General features: G+C 38.9%; 1 protein-coding gene across 2 annotated transcripts in view; it reads right to left on the bottom strand.

Moving 5' to 3' along the window:
* sptbn1 (spectrin, beta, non-erythrocytic 1) overlaps positions 1-22,842 on the bottom strand; it is a 125,476-nt gene that overhangs the window by 31,386 nt on the left and 71,248 nt on the right. For both annotated transcript variants that reach the window (XM_007231774.4, XM_007231775.4), the window contains 2 exons: positions 8,652-8,803; positions 566-739 (listed from right to left, as the gene is read on the bottom strand). In XM_007231774.4, the coding sequence (XP_007231836.3) occupies positions 566-739; positions 8,652-8,803 (326 nt within the window). The remainder of the gene's footprint in view (positions 1-565; positions 740-8,651; positions 8,804-22,842) is intronic.

Genomic DNA, 22,842 nt, shown 5'->3' with positions numbered 1-22,842 from the left:
CAATACTGTACACTTGTCTAAATTCACTTTGCTTAATTTAAAAACAACCTGTGAAACTGATATTATACTTTCTTATTATTTCAATTGAAAGTAATGTATTTTAAAGAAATGCGGTAAATGTTTCACAGAGAACAGTTTAACCCTATTGTATTGGTAGAGTAGAGGAAGGTATATCCTACAAAGTGCAGTACATTTTCATAATGAAATACTAGTATGTAGACAGACTATTACAGAGTTGAATCTATTAAGGAATGCCCAATCTATTACTTTAAAGAGGTCAGATCCAGCAAATCTCAATGTAATTGCTAGATTAGAAGCACTACCTCCCGTCCCAACACTGGGAGAGTGAGGACAATTAGTTATAGCCAATAAGCTTGGAGGAAATCGCTGGATCCCCAGCTCTGATACACGAGCCAACAGATGCCCGTGCCAGTCAGCATCAACACCATAATGGGAGCAATGAGGAGAAAGAACCAGGAGAAAGAGCTCTGGCTGCATGTAAAGTGCATTCTAATCCCCCAAAAACACTGCATACCTACTGTACCAAAGAATTATGGAAAGTTACCTGGAAGCGGAGGATGATGGTCCAGATGAGACCAAGCGTTAGGCGATGATTCCCGTCGACGATGTCATGGGAGCCCATGTTCTCCAGATGGACCCTCTGCTCCTTGAGGAACTGAAGGGCTTTGTCCACATTCTCCAGGCAGTGGATCCTCATGCGGCCCTTTGTGGGCTTGGGCTGTGGACAGCAGACAGTGAAATCATTACTGACGTCATCACACTGGAAAAAGTTCCTCAGAGCTACATTTTAGGTCCAATTGGATTTAAATGTAGCAGCTGGCTCAGTCTCCCCTGAGATACAGTAAAGTTACACAACTCAACAACCTGAGCTTTAGGTCAGGCATCATCCCAGGGTCGCGGGGTTCAGGGTTTCTGTGGAGCTGGCAGTTCTGTTCTGAGTTAAACTCAGTTAAAAGAAAAAGAAGTGCAGCTCCCAAATGAGCGATAACAATGAGCTCACCCAGGTGCACCGGCCGCCAGAGCTGTGGGGGTTAACAGAAAGGCCGGCAGCGTCCTGAAGGTCCAGCTCAGCTGGAGTTAATGATGTACGCTGGGGCCTGTGGGACTGAGCAGCGCTGTGTTTCTTTTCTGACACCTGTGATGGAGGAAAGTGTCCCTCACAGGAAAAGCAAAGTGTCAGAGAATAAGATGGATTGAGCCACTCTGGAGGAAATGTCCTACTCAACACACGGCGCATTTACAGTACATAATGTAAAAAGGTGGGCTTACGTTGTATAACTGTTAGACTACACATTAAGCGCAAAAAAAAAAAAAAAAAAAAATGGAACACTGTATTATGTCATATGACTATTGCTACATCTCATGACCTGTGAGATGTGCGTGTGATTAGAAGGCATTAAAACCTACTGTCCACTGTGGGTGCTAATGCCTTCAAGACTGTATCGCTGTTATACACATGTGACAATCCCATTCATGCATTAGGTATAGGTTAGGTATGGAGTTGGGCTTGAGTTATGTATGAATATAAAAGTTCAAAATATCTCCACCTGGCCTCCTCTCCATCTCCTCTCTTTGGCCTTTTTCCAACAATTCCCTATGGGCCCCTCCCTTATTTTTCTCTTAGATTCCCATCATTGGGATTTATCCTGCTTTTTATGTCTCTTTAGGAAGACCTGTTTGTATCTCAGGAAATATTCTAACTAAGCCCCCACTCTTGTTTGTTCCACCCAGTGTGTTTCCTAGTTTGGCCTCATGTCTTGTGGCCTGTAACAGTAGTCCTTGTGTCTTGGCTGTGACAACAATGCATGCACATTACTTAACATAAAAAATAATCTATCATCATAGGCTCAGTTTCTTAGAAAAAAAGTGGACCTTATCTCTAAACACTACACTCAATGGCATATTCCATAAAATAGAAAAATAGAAAAAAAAAAAGACCAGCCAACATACTCAGGTGTGTGCTAGAGCAGTATAGACCCTCCAAACCTTGAGCTGTGCAGCAGTACTACTGTATAATTGTGCACCATTTAGTATTTTTATGATTGGAAAGTTGGTGATAAGGTGGGATCCTGAGCATCCAACATCCTGTCTAATGCTCTTGTAATTAAACGCAATCTATTTCTCACAGCAATGCTCCAAAGTCTAGTAGACGAACACTAGTATGGTGGTAGACCACTGGTTTAGTCTATTAAGGGATGCCCAATCTATTACTTTGAAGAGGTCAGATTCAGCAAATCTCAATGTAATTGATAGATTAGAAGCATTACTTCAACCAGAAATTATTTTTTTTCTTTTTCCTCTTGATTTTAGCTGAGCTAATTTACCTTACCCACTCATAGGACTTCTACCATCACTTGCAATGCTCTGCAATGCAATGTCTCAACACTGGGAGAGTGAGGACTAGTCTAGTAGAGAGTCTTGCCTGGACAATAGAGGACAATAATTACTCCAACAAAAGCAATGGGTACACTGTGTTTCTATAAATCCATTATATTATATTTATGGTAAGTGTAATATCATCAAATGCTAATACTAGCACTATTTTGTGCCCGGCCTTTATGCGGTAAAACATTCCAGTGTTTTTAAAGGATTCCATCGTTCACTGTGAGTAAATGAGTAACCGGCTGCCAGTACACTCTAATGCCCTGGGACATGATGTGTGAGCAGACTTTGTACCGAGGTGTGGCGGCTGAGTCTGAGGACAGACGGAATGTAATAATGGATGAGGCTGGGAAAGGGAAGTAGACGCCCAAGCCTCTGGAGCACCAAATACTCCATCAGGCTTTAGGAGAGGACCGAGACACCACCTGATCCCTCGGGGGGGCTCCGGGTGAGGCGTCTGCTGAGGAGTGAGACGGCTAGACGGGCCTTAATAAGAGTAGGGGGTTTAAGTGTGTATCCCCCTCCCGAGAGGTGGAGGTGGTACGGTCCTCTCCGAGGTCTCTTGCGGACACACACTAACGTGCACACACACTGCAGTGGCATTGCGGCTCTTTGAGATGCAGATCACAAGCGCACACACACACACAGCAGGCAAAGAGCAGAATGGAGTGCTATAATGACATCAGCACTTTTCTGTGAAACTCTTACATCATCAAAGCTGCCAGGAGGAAGAACGAGTGACAGCCAATCTGTCCACCAATGTGTTTACATACAATGGATGTGCATTTATTGCATTTGTGTTATCTTTGCATATAGCACCAGTTACCGCACACTAAATGGACAAAAGTATTGGGACACCTGCTCATGTCATTTAAAATGAGTTTATCTTGCTTTTGTTGGAGCAACTGTCTCTACTATCTGAGGAAAGCCTTTTGCTTGATTTTGAAGCAGCATTACTGTGAGGATTTCTTTACATTAAGGAACGAAAACTAGTATTACATAGGTTAGAATGTTGTTCAATGATAATCACCCACCTTTAGGGCTGCAACAAATTATTATTTTGGTAGTCAACTAATCTGATGGTTATTTTTTCTATTAGTCGATTAGTCAACGATTATTTCTGCCAGGTCCTCCATCTCTAAAAGTGATCAAAACAGCTGAACATGAGATTTAAAAGCCATTTAAATGTCTAGATGTTGTTTAGACATGGAAAGTACTGATATTTAGTGATTAAATATATAATCTGTTGAGTTTGGGCACTTTTGGACTTGAGTATAAACTGTGTGAGTGAGACATTTACCCATCTCCCATTGCACTTCTGTCCCCAGCACTTTGTGTATTGTGATACTGTTAAAAATTAACGATTAGTCGATAATTAAATTTGTAGTCGACAAATTTAAATTTATATTGAATAATCTTTGCAGCCCTACCCACTTCGTCCCATCTAAAAGTGAAAATTGGACAAAAGTACCTTCATTCCAGAAAACCCAGTTCCTTTACAGCTCCACAACTCAATACTGTGGGAGTTTATTTATAGCCTGTAGCCCCACACCGAGCATCAGGCATAGTGCCAGCACTGTAGCTTTATGTTTATCTGCTCCAGACAATCTATAATAACCTATTGTATTTTCAATACGTTTCTACAGAGACTGGACAAGCCGACACAGATCCACCCATCCCTCACTTTTCATTCATTCAGCAGAGAGACCACTAATGAGCATCTATCCCCTCCTCCCTCTCAAACTATGTCCAGAATGACTGACAAAAAGTCAGGGACCAACATTTTAAACTACACATATTTATGTAAATAAACTACGCATAATGTGGCTTCTGTCTCAGGGATGGTCCCATATTGACATACTGTGGGTCACTGGTCTAAATTATGTTTGGACCAAGGAATTGCCACTTACAGCTAAATAGTAATATTAGTAGAAATAGTAATATAGCAGGGTCCAAGCATACACACCTCTGAAAAAAAAATAAGACACCACTTAAAAATGATGAGTTTCTTTGATTTTGTCAAATTGAAAACCTCTGGAATATAATCAAGAGAAAGATGGAGGATCACAAGCCATCAAACCAAACTGAACTGTTTGAGTTTTTTGAACCAGGAGTGGCATAAAGTTATCCAAAAGCAGTGTGTAAGACTGGTGGAGGAGAACATGATGCCATGATGCATGAAAACTGTGATTAAAAACCAGGGTAATTCCACCAAATATTGATTTCTGAACTCGTAAAACTTCATGAATATGAACTTGTTTTCTTTGCATTATTTGAGGTCTGAAAGCTCTGCATCTTTATTGTTATTTCAGCCATTTATCATTTTCTGCAAATAAATGCTCTAAATGACAATATTTTTATTTGGAATCTGGGAGAAAAGTTGTCTGTAGTTTATAGAATAAAGCAACAATGTTTATTTTACTCAAACATATACCTATAAATAGCAAAATCAGAGAAACTGATTCAGAAACGTATTTCTATTTGGCTATTTTCTGGCCTGGCCATTGAGCAAACAAAGCCCAGTCATGCATAGTGAATCTCTGGTGACAGAACATGTAACAGAAGCCACTGACTGAACGAGCCAATTGGCCAACTGTCACTGTCGCTGTCAGTTCCAGCAAAGGCTGCTGTCAGCTCACCTTCAAGGTCTGGGTCTGATATCACAGTCAGCCAAACCCATTCACCTGAGGCCGACTAGTTTACACGTGTCTTCTGAATGCAACATTTCCTCCCTCCTCTGCTCTGATCTCTGATCTGTGTACTCAGATTTCATCTCTAATTCACTGAGCGTTCATTAAACACTGCTCACACTGACGCTCAGGAGCGGTGGTGTTGCTATAGGTCCAGACCTGCCCTCCTCTTAGCTAAAATAAACCCAGGAGCTGGATTTTTAATGAATTGCCTGTGTATTCTTCTGTTCACAGTAATACAGTCCCTGTCAGTTAGCAGTGCTTTTAGAGGTACCCGTATTAAGAAAGAGGTTATAAAATCTGTGCTACTGAAACACACTGAGATATTATCTAATTAGGTAACAAGATCCACAGTAAATATGTGCACTATTGTGGCCAGAAATCAAGCTGCTGTTCACACCTGGTATTGCCATGCATTGCCATAGCTGTTTACATCTGGTGTTTTAAAGTTTGTGAATTAAATCAATGGTGTGGTCTCACAGTTAATACATATGGTTTGCCTGTAATGCGGTTCATGTAGATCAGGGGTGTCCAAATTACGGCCAGAGGTATTTTAGAAATAGAATGAACGTTGGCCCGCTGTTAATCAGGTTTTTATAATGTGAGATTCAAAGTTTGAACGCTAGGTGTCAGAAACGGGCCAAAGAGTCTAAAAACGGAGAGAGTGCGCATTTCTAGCGCAGAGAAAAACGGGCCAAAGAGTCTAAAAGTGGAGAGGGTGCGCAGTTCTAGCGCAGAAAATCGGGGCAAAGAGTCTAAAAGCGGAGAGAGTGCGCAATTCTAGAATAGAAAAATGGGCCAAAGAGTCTAAAAGTTGCCGTAATTAAGGAGTTTAATATTAAGAGACATCATAAAATTAAACATCAATTTGAAAAATCTTAGTTTACACAACACTGTCAAATATAAAGATAGTAAGTGAAGTAAAATGGTGTATAAATGAATTAATCAGGAAAAAGTATTATTTAAAGTGGTATATTTCATTATTTGTTTTATCACAGAGTCTGTGGCCCGTGACTTCAAATATATTTCTCCTTCTGGCCAAGTGCATTATGATGCTCATGGAGACGATAACTTCAGTGTGAGCACAATCAAAACAGGGTCTACAGTGCATCCAATAATAAAGCCAGCACAGAACCCGAACTCTTGCATGGCATGCATTTTTTATTGGCACCTAATTTTTTTCTTTTTTCTTTTTTTTTATAGAATGGAAACACTGGAATAAATTTAAGATTAATTAAATTAAATGAAGCTGAGCAGAACAAAAAACATTATATTTTATAATCTCATCTCATCTCATTGTCAACCGCTTAATCTGTGAAGGGTCGCGGGGGGGGGGGGGGGGCTGGAGCCTATCCCAGCAGGCATCGGGCGGAAGGCAGGATACACCCTGGACAGGCCGCCAATCCATCGCAGGGCAGACGGACACAGACAGACACTCACACCTAAGGGGCAATTTCAATCAAGTTCCAATTAGCCTGAACGTGCCGTCTTTGGACTGTGGGAGGAAACCGGAGGAACCCGGAGGAAACCCACGCAGACACGGGGAGAACGTGCAAACTCCACACAGAAAGACTCGGGTTGCCCCAGCCGGGAATCGAACCCAGGCCGTCTTGCTGTGAGGCGGAAGTGTTACCCACTGCGCCGCCCTATATTTTATTATACTTAAGTTAAAAAAAAATTCCATACTTTTTTTTTTTTTTTTTTTACCATAATAAGTGTAATCAATGTCTGCAATGTCACGCTAGGTAAGACGGGGTTAAGGTCTAATCCGGACATCTTTAGGGAGTGCTGCTGAGAGTAGCCTTGGACAGCGGCTCTGAGGCCGTGTCTGGATACTGTGTTTCCTCTGTTGTAGCTGTGTTTGCCAGGGAGGGCAGATATCTTATCAGGAGCCTTGGGGTCAATAGTGAAAGTTGGTGTGAATAGAGCATGCTACGGTTACACGTGGCTGAAGAGTACACACACGCGCGCACGCGCACGCACACGCACACGCTAGCAGCTCTACAGTTACAGTCATACTCAGCGGCTGCAGATTTCTGCTACTATTTCTTCCTCATTCCACTCAAATTAATTTTTAGATAATTTAAATGCATAAATCCTTATGTACTCAATATACAGAGTACAATAATTGTGAAATTGTATAATTACACTTAAGTACTATGGGAAAATCTCCAATAACTCCAGTGTTATCAGCTGAATCATAATATAGATAAGAAGTTAGGAATGTACCACTATCTCTTAAACACTGATCTGTGACCATCAGCTAAGATTACAGCAGAATAATGAGCAGTGTTTAAAGAAACTTATGAGAAGCAAGACTTTAAAAGGTTTTGACGTATTTGGTAATCTTTTCAATCACTCTTTCTTCTGAAATCAAAGTTATTAGAAATAGTTTTAGGCATTAGGCTTGGTGCAAATAGATTATGTTTATCTGCTTCAGATAATCCCATTCTATTGGCAATGCCTCTCTATAAGGACTAGACCTTAAAGGAGAATTGATTTGAGTGTAATAAAACTTAATAAAGAGTAGTTACCTTTGTTAAATAGCCCATCTCAGCTGTGCCGCAGCTCCTGAGATCCAGTGATTTTTTAAAGTTTGTCCAAACATGCTTTAGAATGGATGATATGGGGCATATTTTTGCTTAACTTTTTACACTGTTATTCAGGCTCAAAGTAGCACCAGCACCTCATTGGTAGAATCGGGAGAGCTCTGACATTTAAAATGAGGCATTAATAACTTTAAAAGTGCACAAGAAGCTTATTAAAACCCTGTTTGCAACCCATAGCGTAATCTAAACTTTGGGAGCCGCCATTTTTTACTTTTACCTTTACCTTAAATTACTGGATCTCGGAAAGCTGTGGGAGAACGGAAGTGGGTTATTCAACAAAGGTAAGTACTTTTTATCGTGTTTTACAACACAGAAAGTCAATTTTCCACCGGATTTCTCCTTTAACTCCACATCTGTGTCAGCAATTGATGTAACGTAATGTAACATAATAAATGCATTCATTAGATGCATTCCAAACATCTTGACATAAAGTCCAATGTATTATCAGCAGGACTGATTGGCTACAATGACCATGTGCATGATTCACTACAAATTGGGAGCTTTTAACTTGGTCTACGACTGAAAAAAAAGGCGGTATTGACTACAAGTGTGGTGATAACTAAACTTCTAAGGGTTTAGTAGCTGGACAAATTTCCAGCTCTGGAGAAATCTGTCTCATTGTGTAGAACAGAAAAGCATAGTGAGGCTACTTAGATGACTTAAGCATGAATCTGTGGGAACAATGTAGTCACCAGAAGCCCCTCGTCCCCGTGTTACTGTTAATGACTGCTCTTGCTGCTGACAGCACTGTGATTATGTAGATCAGAGTTTAATTTTGTTCAGGATGACGTCAGCGTGATGCTACCGGGGGTCCTGATCCTTAAACACTGAAAAAAGTGCAGCAACTGCAGATACTAAAGAAACAAAAGACCTGAAAGACAATTAAATCACATGTTCTGGGAGATCTCATCTAAACTAAGTGAGGTTCTGAAACCACCACAGGACTTACCAGTCTTTCTCCAGAGAGCACCTCCAGCAGCTTGATGAGCATGCGTCCATCCCGCAGGTCCATGTACAGGTCTGTGATGCGGCAGGAAACTCGGGCCAGGTGTGAGTTGACCCATTTCGTGAAGGTCTTCTTCTGCACCGCCTCACGCTCATCTACAGAACAAGAAAGGAGAAAAAGGTGTAAAATTTAGTTATTTTAGATCTTCTCACTACCACATTATCTGTGCAATTACACATTATTACCACAAACATACTTACTGTTGCTTTAAGATCAGTGGTTCTCAATTCTATATAATGCCGTTTTAGGTCTAGACATTAAAATCAGAAGTTGTCAACTTTGGTCATACAGTTTTTTAGACCTTTTAATTTAGATTATTGGTTCTTAACTCTAGTCATTGAGTTTTTTGATCTCCTTAATAAGGTAAGCAGTTCTCAAATCTGGATAATAGAGTTTTTAAATCTTGTCATTTAGATCAAGGGTTCCCAACTTTGTATTGTGGAAGTTTTAGATCTTTAAGATCATTAAGATTTGTGGTTCTCAACCATTATCTCTGAGAATCTCTACCCATATGATTTAAGCATTTTCACTGTTTCACTAGTTCACACACTTCAACTGATGAACACTGTGTTGATTAGATGAATCAGGTACCACGGAAGACAGCAACATTTGAAAGATGGGGATACTCCAGAAGCTCTAGGAACTTAGGAAACTCTTTCAAATCAACTGCATGACCTTTCAGACAGTTTCAGACCTTCATTCTGCCTCAACGACCCCCGACTTACACTGCAAAACTCATCTGCACTCCTCAGACAGATGCTAAACCGATCACTGACATTTCATTGGCTTCTGCTGTCTAATACACCGTCAAGCAGCTGGCACTTTCACCACAAATTGAAATAAATTTGTCGCATAAAGCAGGTGGACTGTGGACTATCCTGTTTATCCTGGGCCGCCCTGCCCCACCCTAGGCCTGCCGGTTCACATGCATGCACACATAGGAGAGTTTATTTATAATCCCAGCAATTTTCCTGTTATTGCATTCCTTATCCCCGCATAGACGTAAGCATCTCGTCCAATTGTTCTCCCGCCTCCAGCGTCTTTCCTGGCTGACCTCTGCACATGAAATATGACAGGATGGTCAGGATTAGCCGTCCAGGTCTATTGGCTATCTGAGGTGTAAGAGAGCGAGAGAGACAGAGACTGAGGAAACCAGATCACTCAGGACATTTCTGAGGTGGATCAGCCTGATTCCAATTTAAATCTAACCCTGATGCATGAGCCAAAACTCCAGTTGCCAAGTATAATATGGTAAACGGCCCAAGCCACTTGTACCAACACCCCAGTTGCTGGATATAATATGGGAATGGACCCGAGTCACTTGTGCCAACATACCGGTTGCTTCGTATTATATCACAATCATCCCAAATATAAAATGGGAATCGGCTTGAACCGCTTGTGCCAAAACCCTGGTTGCTAAGTATAATATGGAAATCAGGCCAAAGACAATTCCAACTCCGGTTGCAAAGTATCAATCAATCAATCAATCAACCTTTATTTTCACTTAGGAAAAACATTGAGGGTGACCCTCTTTTACAATGTTGTCGAGCATATACATCATCAAAGGGATTCAAAACATTTAATAATAAAGTATTAACTTTAAATCCACATTTAATATATATAAATAAGATATATATATGTAAAACAGAAAATTCTAAAATGCCATAAAAAACTAATTGACACATAAAAAGCAAAAAAATATAAAATAAGTAAAAAGATAATTGTAAAATTAAAATAAAATGTTAGGAATGATAAGAAATGATAAGATGAATAATAGAACTAAGAACAAGAATGAAAATGTAAAACATTAGAATAAAAAAAAATAATAAAAGTAACAAATAAATTACAATAAATTAATAAATTAAAAATTAATAGAAAAATTATAATTTAAAACAGTCACAGGCTTTCTGATGGTGATTAGAAACTAATAGTTAAAAAAGGATTCAGTGATCCCAGCGAGCTGAGCTTTAATGATTCCTGTAGTGAATTCCAGCTTCTATAGCTAAAAGCAGATTTTCCCAGTTCACTAAAAACTCTCAGTACCTGACAGGTGATCCAGCTACTGAAGCGAGTCTGATAAGTATTATTATTAATTAGTATAAACCACATTCTGCATGACTGGTGCTGAGTCTTTTCTGATGATGCCATACAGAGAGAGTACATGAGACAAAGAGGGAGGGAGAGGGATAGAGAAAGAGAGAGAGAGGGAGGGAGTGTAAAGGGGTGGGGTGGGATGTACTGGGTGAGCTACAGGGGTCACTATAACTGACAGCCCTGCCCAAAACAAAAGAATATCAACAAACAGAGGAAGAGCACATCTGCCAGTGAGAGTGGCCAGAGGGCACGGGGCCAAACGGACGACAAGCCTCCAATCAGAACAAAGCAAAGCAAATATAAACCAACCAGCCAGACAAATGTGCAGCATGGGTAATCACGCTTATGTTTAAAGAGCCTAAAAATTGTGTGAAAAATGAATGAATATTATGTTTTTCCATATCAGACATTCCTATCTAGTTATGGAAGTCCAGATGACCAACACAAATGATCACAGAACGCTGCCCACAGTATAGTGTTATTGGACTACTCTTCCAGCAGTGACAATGAGGCATTTAAAAACTCCATCTTCCTGGATTGGCCATGCATTGAGAAATTCCAAAAAGGTGAAAATATTTGCATTGCTCCAGTTACTTTGTAGCTTTGGCCCATTCAGTTAAATCTGATGTTTTAGCCCATTCACACAAGAAGATGGTCTGATCACAGTTGAATAAATAAATGATAAATGATATCACAACTATGATTAATCCCACTGTTTTTTGTAGTTTCCATGTACAGACAAATTCCAAAGAGTCTGTTTAGGCCCACTCACTCTGAGTTCTAGTAGCAGATGGTTTGTATAAGAGTTACTGGAGTTAAAGAGGAAGAAGAAGTTGGGAAAATGAATGAAAAATTATAAATTATTTAAATTACATCACAACCATTAATCAGTCCAATAATGATTCATTCTAAGCACAATGTTTTTTTTTGTTGTTTTTTTTTTTTTGCAGTTTTTATAAATGGACAAATTCCAAACAGACCGTTTTGGCCCACTCACTGAACCTGACATAGCACACGGTCTGTAGCATGTAAAGTTCTTGGAACGGAAGAAGTCAGGAAAACAAATGGCCGACATCATAACCGTGATTCATTCCAAGCAGGTTTCTTCTGCGGTTTCCATACACTGAGAAAATCTGAATGTGCTACTAAGGCCCACTCACTAAAAAACTGTAGTGCAGCAGATTTAGTTTTAGAGTTATTTGACTCAAAGTAACCAGGAAACCGACAGAATAATCAAATGATTAAATAACATCACACTCACAAATCATTCATAGCCGCAGTTTCGGCCCACTCACGCACGTCTGACATAGCAGACTGTCTAAAGCAGGCTGTTTTTTCCATTTTTATGTATGGATGAATTCTAAATACAGTGTTTAGGCCCACTCCCTCAAATTTGATGTAACAGACAGCATGTAGCTGTGTAGTTACTGGATTGGACAAAATTGGTAATACAATTAAATGACTACATTATTAAATGTCTAAATGACATCACAACAGTGAATAAATTCAGGTAGTGTGTGTTTGTCATTTTTATAAACAGACAAATCCCAAATGTGTTGATTTGGTCCACTCACTCAAGTTGACGTAGGAAATTATCTTGAGCAGCTACTAGACAGGAAGAAATAATGAAAATAACCAAGTAACATCACAACCAAGATTTATCCCAAGTCGGTAGTTTTGTTGCAGTTTTGGAATTGTGTGTTTATTAGGACCACTCCCTCAATTTTGATAAATCAGACAAACTCGACTGAAATATGTCTGAAACTATTAAATTACCAAATTATTAAATGATTAAATGACACCATAACCATGAACCAATCCAGGCAGTGTGTTTTTTGCCATTTAAATATATGAATGAATTTAAATTGGACTGTTTTGGCCCACACACTCAAATCTGGTTTAGAGTACTCTTTGCACTAGGCTTATTTAACTGGCTAAAAAAGGGAAAATTGAATAATTACATGTTTAAATGACATCACAACCATGCCAATTTTTTTTTTAAGTTTCCATGTGTGGACGAATTCCAAGTGGGCTGTTTTTAGACTGGAATAATGATTGAAGTCGGAAAAATGATTGAATGATTAAATCCATAAATGGGATCACACCAGAGCATGGTGTTTTTTGCAGTTTCTATGTATAGAATAATTCAAAATGGGCTGTTTTGGCCCATGTCCACAATTTTGACAGATCAGTCTGTAGCAGGCTATTTGGTCTGTTCCTGGATGTCTGAAACCAAATGGATAGGCCACGGTGGAAGGAAATGAACTACAACAGCCATATGAAATATCACAGCATTAATGATGATCAGAAAACACACCTTAGTAATAAATCTAATAGCTTTTTTTCAGTTCGGTATGTGTAAATTTATCAAATTTATTCTCACTATTTACCACATGTTCAGCATTAAATGTATTGTACCATAATATCTACGGTATATAGGATGGTTCTGTCCACTGGGAACATTTCCATTTGTCCTCAGCTCTTCCCTGCCTGCACTGTAAGCAGCATTTCAGCTGGACTGAAGGAGTGAGCTCTGTGGGTCTGAATGAAGACTGATGTGTTGATATGGGGCCCTGAGTACAACTGAGTGACTGAGGAACAAAACTGTGATCTCATTCATCACATACAGCCAGAACCCACACTCAGTCTGAAATGTGCTGACCAGGCATCTGTCCATTCTGTTTACATATACATGTTCCACATGTGCCAACGCCCTGAGGAAGCTCATGCATTACTGCTGCAGAACCACTCCCTGCAACTTATGCCCAGCTTTGATGTTGTATAATGTCAGAGAATACACTGAATGTCACATACAGTTCTGGAAAAAAAATAAGAAACCACTTCCAATTCAGTTTCTGAATCAGTTTCTCTTATTTTGCTATTTATAGGTGTATGTTTGAGTAAAATGAACATTGTTGCTTTATTCTATAAACTACAGACAACATTTCTCCCAAATTCCAAATAAAAATATTGTCATTTAGAGAATTTATTTGCAGAAAATGAGAAAAGGCGGAAATAACAAAAAGAATGCATATATTTCAGACCTTAAATAATGCAAAGAAAACAAGTTCAGAAATAAATATTTGGTGAAATAACTGTTTTTTAATCACAGTTTTAATGCATTTTGGCATGTTTTCCTCCACCAGTCTTACGCACTGCTTTTGGATAACTTTATGCCACTCCTGGTGTAAAAAAAGCAGGTCAGCTTGATTTAATTGCTTGTGATCATCCATCTTCCTCTTGATTATATTCCAGAGGTTTAAATTAGATAAAATCAAAGAAACTCATAACTTTTAAGTGGTCTCTTATTTCTTCTCCAGAGCTGTATGTATACACTGAATAGCCAAACCATTAAAACCCCTAGTATTTCTCTATTGTATTGACATCCTATTTTAGACAGTAAGTGAACAGTCAGTTACTGAAGTTGATTGTTGGAGGTAGGAAAATCTGCCAAGTACAATGCTGTGTTACATTTAAAAATTCCTAAGCCCCAACTATTATAAGACATATTTATATATCATAACACACAGTACTGTTCGGCTTCTATCTGTGGACGTGTTTTAAGGTGTTTGGATGTTCAAAACACATGGTGACCTTGCACAATGCCAACAATGCTAACCTGGGACATAAAAAAGAAAGTCATATTTTTGTTAGTTTTGCCATAAAACGCTTGTAGATTACTTTACTGTAATCATATAAACTACCAAAGACTTTAGCTAATTGTTTTTAATGGACTCAGACCCTTAAAATAAAATGTAAGTAGTGAGGTGGGAATTACTATGGATCACATTTGTGAGCTCATGACCCTGCAGACAGTTCATCAGTTGTCCTATATGTAAAGCACTACTGGTAGGCATTAGGGTGGGACAATATAATAATATTGACAATATTGCGATACATTGTTTTGTTTCAATTGTAGCATTTTAATATGTGGCATCAAATATCAATATATTTACTGAAAACACAGACACTCTACACTTCCTAAGACTCGACTCCCAATGAATTGGGTAAAACTGAAGTGAAGAATATTGGTTGATCGGTTGATGAATTGTGAAACTAACACCAATAAATTCATAATTCCTGCTATTTGCTTATTTAGGACTATTTTATCCTTTCTTGGTAACACTGATAAAGTAGAGAATTGTCTTGTAAGATATAAAGTATCACAGTATTGTAATATCATTATCACGGGCAACATACCATGATAATATTGTATCGTAAGATGCCCTGTGATTGCCACCCTTAATAGGCACTGCATAGACCCGCCTGATGTTTTGGAGGTGTTCTGACTGTCCAGTCATCTAGACAACACAGTTTTCAGATCCATGACCCACTTCCAACACATCCTTTTCAAAAATGCACTGTTCCCTTGTTGCCTAATATATAGAATCCAGCCCTGGACAGGTACCATTTGAACAAGATAATTGTAACACATAATAAATATTCACATCACCAGTCAGTCATCAGCAGTTTTAATGTTGATGATTTAGTGTTTTATATAGCTTTTGAAACATGCATCTTTAAAACAGAGCACTTTTCAAAATGAGGACCACTTTGCAAACACAGACATTCCCCACCAATTAACTACCACTCATACTAATGTAATAACGCTAATGATGATACAGCGATGTGCTGCACTGCAATAAAATTAAGTGGAGGTCGCAAATTAGACTTCAGCATGTTGTTCTGCTGCTGGAAACTCCGAGCGGAACGGTGCCGGTCTGTCCTGTTCCACATGACACTTAGAATACACTCAGTGTTTGTCAGAGATACACCAGGTCCCTCATCCTACTGTTGCCAATCTAAACACGAGCCATAGGACATGCCCGAGTGCAATTCAATGTGGACGCCCAGCTGATCTGCAGAAACAGAAACGTCCTCAACAAAACCATGGTGGAGTTTGTGAATATTAAATGTATACACATTTTTACTCTCTTTACCCTAACATACACTATAGATCAGCTTCCAAAAGAGGAAATTGGGCTAGTCTTGAACTTCACAGCATTTTGATTGGAGATTTTTCAAGTAAGGGGGAACATCTTAAAAAAAACCTTTGTTTTAACTTTAAGCATTTAGCTGCTATAACTTTCAGCACCCATAGCTGATGCATATGCAAATGCACACACACACTCATACGTACTGCCAATAGAATAGGAGCAGATAAAGAGAAACAACCATACTGGAGGGAGAGAAGAGTTGATATCACCACCACTGAATCGTAATCGATTGCTCAACCAGACTTTGTTTTTTACATTCAAAAATATAAATTTTTCACAATATGTCTTTACTTTTTTTTTTTCAGACGCTTTTGTCCAAAGCGACTTACAATAATGAAGTACAAAAGTAATAGGAATTTAGATAACCCATTTTAGATAGGGCTTAAAGGAGGTCGAAGGGAAATAAAGGGATAGAGAAGTGAAGGAGGGGAAGAAGGAAATGGGGTTAGAAGTAGTTAGTGTGTTAGAGGTGTTAAGAGAGTAAGTGCTCTTTGAAGAGCTCTGTATTCAGGAGTTTATTAAAGATAGTGAGAGATTCTCCTGATCTGGTAGTGGAAGGTAGTTTGTTCCACCATTGGGGAACTCTGTATGAGAACAGTCTGGATTGCTTTGTGTGAATGTTTGTTTGGTAAAGCGAGGCGACGTTCATTGGAGGAGCGCAGCGGCCGGGAGGTAGCGTAAGCCTTCAGGAGTGAGTGCAGGTAGGAAGGAGCCTGTTCTGTCATCACCTTGTAGGCGATTGTAAGAGTTTTGAATTTGATGCGAGCAGCAACTATTAGCCAGTGGAGCTCAATGAGCAGCGGGGATTTATTGAGTTCATATCGTAGCATAAAATAACATTTTCAAACAAGTATCACCTTCACAAGTGATGATTGCTAATTCTTAATCAGTGCATGATTGGTATTTGTAGCATTTAGCCAATCTCAGCAGCAGAATAAGTGGTAACACTGATGCCAGGCAAGCACAACTTATCATTTTTAAAGTACATGCATAGTGAAATGTATAACATGGCCTATAGATGTTTTGGTGTGACAAAGTGGACTATATTTTTTTAATATATACATATTTAATATAGTGTTGTATACCATATATCCAGTATGTATTATATAATACACACCAATCAGCCAACATGCAACTTCCAATGAGGTTTGGCAACAAGACGCTGGCAGACATACTAAACAACTCAACATGGTGTGAGGTATGAAGCTTGATGGATGAAAGCACCCATCGCTTGCTGCCTACATATTAGCCATTAGCATTTAGTTCCCACATACAGCAACTTTTTGCTGACTCATCGTTCATTGAGGCTTTATTGCTATCCACTCCATGAGCTCCATAACACTAGACTACATCCCCTTCGCCAGCCTCAGTGTGAACACCAGGACTGTGGCTTCATTGTAAGCCGATAACATCGCCACGATGCTGCTGAATGCTACATATTAGCGGGGCTCGTGGACTCCCCCGCGGGACTGTGGGTGAAGGAACAATGGCGGCAGTGTTCCTCCCCTCCGCTACCGTCACGAACCCCGGGGACGGCTGCAGGAATGCGGCAGCATCTGGTCTTATCGTTAGGTAAACACATCTCTCTCTCACTCGCCAACACGCTGCTATTAAAACTAACAGTTAACACTGCTGAGCTGTTACAACACTTTTACAATAAACAGGTTTTATGCTTTTCCCATCTCTCTCCATGCTGTAAATATCTGTTTCTTATACTTAGACTGATTTAAAGAGCTGCTAGGTGGCTGTAAGAGAAGAGTGAGTGTGGAAACCTGAATTGTGTAACTTTGGAATAAAACAGAAAATGAGATAATAAGGGTTTATTTGCTTGTAAATTAATGTATTTATTTGTTATTGGCAATATCAACTAAATTATGTCTCAAATTCTCAGTATTCAAGGTCAATTTTAGAACTATTCAGACATAATTTAGATTTGTAATTAAATTTGAGGTCAGAGAATGTTGGACCAACTTAATTTAGTTCACCAACCAGTGTGACCAAATGTTTGTGGACACCCCTTTCTAATAAATACATTCCACTACTTTGCAGCTAAGTGACATCTACTACTGACACATATGTGCAAAATGCAAACACAAACATGTTTGAGTCCAATTTACACGGGCAAATACCCAACCCACTAATTAGGACTCCCCCCATCACTAGTGATGGCCCAACAACAGGGGGGTGAAGACTAGAACATGCTTCCTCCGATACATGTGAAGTCAGCCACCGCCTCTTTTTGAACTGCTGCTGATGCAGCATTGCCAAGTAGCATCACAGCACACTCGGAGGAAAGGGCAGCGACTCGGTTCTGATACATCAGCTCACAGACGCCTTGTACTGATCTACATCACACTTTGGAGTGATGTGCGGAAAGAGCGCCATCTACCCACCCAGAGAGAGACAGCAAGGCCAATTGTGCTCTCTCATCGCTCCGGTAGCTGATGGCAAGTTAAATGAACAGGATTCGAACAGGCAATCTCCTGATCATAGTGGCCGCATATAGCATTTACATTGAATCTTGTTGATGAAAGCAATCAAATCCACTCAGCGAATGTGCTAAACTCTAAAGTAGAAAACCTTCCCTAAACAGTAGAGACTTGGAAACTTAAGAGTTACTCCTACGAAAGCATGATAAATCCTTAATATAATATTTAATAATACGCTCAAATTCTGAAAATAAAATTAATAAGCAGTCCCAAAACTTTTGTCCAGATAGCTTATTTATCTAGAAATCTGCACTGTGGTTTTTTAAACAATGCATGGTTTATTGTTAGACTCCGTATATGAGAAATGTGGCACATTGCGTAATTCTCATGCTGTGAATGAGGTGTCCAATAATACTGGCCACTGCTAAGTGACCTTGACCTCAGAACGTTAGGTCATTGCTCTCTCTCTGTCTTTTGTCGGAGCAGAGAAGAAAACATTAGGCTGAAGCCAGATGGGACAGAGGTGTGTGAACATGGCTGGAACAGACCATGGCCTATTGATTTATTGATATTTCTGTCTACCCAATGAACCACACCCTCCTCAACCCAACACTGAAACAAAGCAGACAACAAAATACATTAAAAAGCAGATCTTTCTTCATGGATCTGCAAGATGTTGCTTTTACATGGTTTATCTGAATATCAGGGCAGCCTATTCCACCTATTCTGATGATTATTTCCCAAATATTTAGTCAATTAGACAAATAATTATTTCTGTCATTTCTATCCTCTATCTCTGCTTCCTGTGGGTACGGCTCCTGTTACTAGGTTTCCCTAATGCTTTAAAACAATAAAAACAGCAAAAAATGGGATTTAAATGCCATTTAAATGGCCAGAAGAGGTTTAAACATGAAATGTTCTGATATTTAGTGAGTAAATATGTAACGTGTTGGGTTTGGACACTTTTAGTGACTGAGCTGAGTGTGAACTGAGTGAATGAGCACCCTTCCCCATTGTCCATGGCACTGTATGTAGTACAATGTAGTTACTAGGGGTGTGCCATATCATATCGTACGCAATAATTTCGCCAATATTTTTAAATATTGTGAACAATATCATCAGCCACTACCTTTTGTTTGCTATTTTTAAGAAAGGAGATTTCACACTGTTCTTATGTCCCATTATATACCGGCTAGAGACAGATTATATCTGTTTAGTATCATTTATTTTACTTTAATCCTAGATATATGAAGATATTTGGAGTGCATTATTAATATCATGACATTCTGGATCATTGATAAAATTCTTGTATTTTTTAATATATCAGTTAGGGGTGCAACATATCATATTGTACGCAATAATAGTAGTGTATTCTTGAAATATTTGTTTTTAATTCAGTGTTTTGTCAAATCGTCATGAGTATCGCTATCTCAAAAATACCATGAAATATCATGATATTATTTAAGGGCCATATCGCTCACCCCTAGTAGTTACAAATTAGCGATTAATTGACACTGAAATTTGGAGTCAATCGATGCAGCCCTACTGAACATCTTGACAGATCAATTACTATGTACCAACTGCTATGTTATAATGAAATCAATTATATTTCACTTTCTTTTTAATGTATTTATTGTTTTCTAATGATAAATCTATTTACAACCAGGCAACCTATAACTGCAGACTTTGTATTGTTTTTACGATCAGCCAAATCATTTAAAGATAAATGGACATAACTAAAGTGCATATAGAAAATACAGTATATCACCCAACTTTTCTTTGAACCCCCACTAATACACCATTGCAGTCTCACAAGGTTGTCATATCCCCAATTGGAGAAACATTGCTGTAGACCACTAGCAAAATCTTTTTAAGACTAAACATAACGATCAATTTGGCGATTTACACAGCAATTTTGCCAGTGCTAAAACAACACTGAGTGCTACATTAAAATAAGATAAATCCTAACATTACACATAAAGCACTGCTTGAAGAAGGGTCAAATAGGTGAACCAGCACACAACATAGTTAAGCAGGTGAAGTTGAGGGACATCCATGCTGTGCTAATAGCTAAAACACTAGCACAAACACCAAACCATCTCCAGCTAGCTAACTATGCTAACAACACAAAATTCCAATTGGACACCTACAGAACCAAGAGAGGATAGAAACACTCTTTAAAAGAAGTTTTGTTTTCCAACAAGTTTCACTATAAAAGGCAAAACAGTGTGTTATATTCTGAGACAAAATAATAATCTTATAAATGCTTCTTAAATGCCCCACTCTGTGCATCTTTCCCTGTCTGTTGGGTGTTTCAAAAGTTAACCCCACCAAAATAAGAGTTTTACAACAAGCATAAGGATTCTATTTTAATAAAAAAAAGAATAAATGTATTTTTATTTCTTAGAAACCTTTAGGCCACCTGTAAAGGCCTCAGTGACCCTGAGAGTTCCTCACAAGGTATTTAAGCCTGCCTCAGAGCAGGCCTCAGTCAGCGAGCGTGCTGCGGTCGTGTGGATGTTTGCTGCAGGAAAGGGAAGTCTTGATTAGAACGAGGTCTTTCAGGCTCATCGGAGGTCAGTCCGCTCCGGCCTTTCCCCTCCCAGCCTGCAGGAAACACACACACACGGACGTGCCCAGCACACTATAGTACTATCCTGTGATTCAATTGGCTTCATCTGACTCCGTTGAGCAGATCTCTTCAGTGACATCACTTCCAGGAAAACATCCCAAGGACAACAGTGTCAGCACAGCGTACAGAGCCAACACCTAAAACAAGCACGCAGTAAATCGCTCACAGGCTCGTAATCCCATGCTGTATTAACATTCACTTTTAGAAGCTGATTTTAGGAGTATATAACTAGCCAGCTAGAGGTATTAACTTTTTTATATTTCCAATATTTTAAGTATTTCAGGACTGGAAAGAAGTAACCCATTTTATTTATAAACGAGTCTCTCTGGATATTATATTTATTTAAACTTCTTTTGGGATGTTATAGAGCTTTTGCAGAGACACAGAATCAGACAGCATTAAATGGCTTTTAGCAAGTTTTATTTTTCATAAACAGACATCACTATTCACTCTTCACTAATCTATCTGTATGTCTTACATTTAAAACAAAATATTTCTATAACTATGCCAGATATGCAATATATGATATTGCATATTGCGGATATAATAATAAAACGGATATGTAAATTCCCTCTGTTTGGATTGGCTCGTCTGTTTAAAAAGCAGCCCAGGCTGAAACACTATTTATTAATAAATGTAATTAATTTCAGTGTGCAAGTGAGGAGCTTAACTACGGCAGGCAGAATATATTGTAGATATATACTTAATGTAATGTCCACATAATATATATATTAAAATAAATCCAATTAAATCATTTTTTTTATCCTAAACATGATAAAAAGTGTTCTAAATCACAAAGCATCATGGTAAAAATTAGCTTGTATTACTTTTCCTCATTTGTTCTATAGTCTTGTGCAGTGGGTGGGGCTAAGTTACTGTTTCATTGGCTGGTTTATGATCTACTCTGAAGGACATTTGAAAAAAGAAACTGCATGATGTCCAGTTTAACTGACACAGGGTCTGAAAGGGTATAAGTTAAAGGGTTAAATTAACCAATAAAGAAAAGCCTCCAGCACTGAAATAAAAAGCTGGAATGATTGTGTGCCATCCAATCATTTTATGAATTTATCTTTATCTTGCTTACACTCTTATTGCTGAATGCAAACAAATCCTTACAATTTGGTAGAATATCCCTATATTTCCTGTACAGTAGAAACAGTTACTCCAACAAAAGCAGGACAAACACTTTGTTACCCTTGATACGTTGAAGAAACCACGAATGAGCAGGCATCGCAATACTTTTGTCCTTAGAGTATTTGTAAAAGGATTGGTTTACTTATACGAAAGACACCACCTATCTACCCAACAAGGATTTTGTTCTATAGTAAACTGTTTGATTAATTTATTTATTTATTATCTTTTCAGCTGCATATACAGCATGTGGCCTTTAATATATAACATTAATATATAATAACATTTAGGAACGGTCATTTTACTGTATAACAGAAAGAAAGATTTATTTATACTGCACAATCATTCTCATACTCTTTGTAAGCCCTGCCTAAATACCACAGTAATCAGTGGGATCCATCTTTGGACCTGTCAGTCACTCCAGGAGTGCAGGGGTGGCTTCCTCTCTCTCTCCCTCTGTCTGTGTCTCTCTCTTTCTCTCTGATGTATCAGCATCCTGTGGTGTGAGGCTCAGCAGAATGGAATTTCTCAGACTTCCTGCGTGTTTAAAAGTTCAGCTCCAGAGAGCATGGGTCGATCTTTCCAACTTTTCACTCAGGAATAATAAAGCACACCTCAGAATCCGTCTCCAGGCGGAAATAATATAGACTGTGATTAAACAATTCGGCCTGGCTGTGTATTTATTGTGTTCTGCTATTTACGCGCACTATTTGTACATTTATGCTTCCCAGAGTGTGTATATGTGCTTTTACATGTTTACCTCTGTATGAGCAGCTGAGGGACTGAGTAAACTAACATTTTACCACAGAGCTGAGCTTCATCCACGATGCACAGACCACATGAGTGGGCCA

This window comes from Astyanax mexicanus, chromosome 16 (genome assembly GCF_023375975.1).
Source record: "Astyanax mexicanus isolate ESR-SI-001 chromosome 16, AstMex3_surface, whole genome shotgun sequence".
NCBI classification, from domain to species: Eukaryota; Metazoa; Chordata; class Actinopteri; order Characiformes; family Acestrorhamphidae; genus Astyanax; species Astyanax mexicanus.
This window is presented reverse-complemented; position numbering and strand designations above follow the sequence as displayed.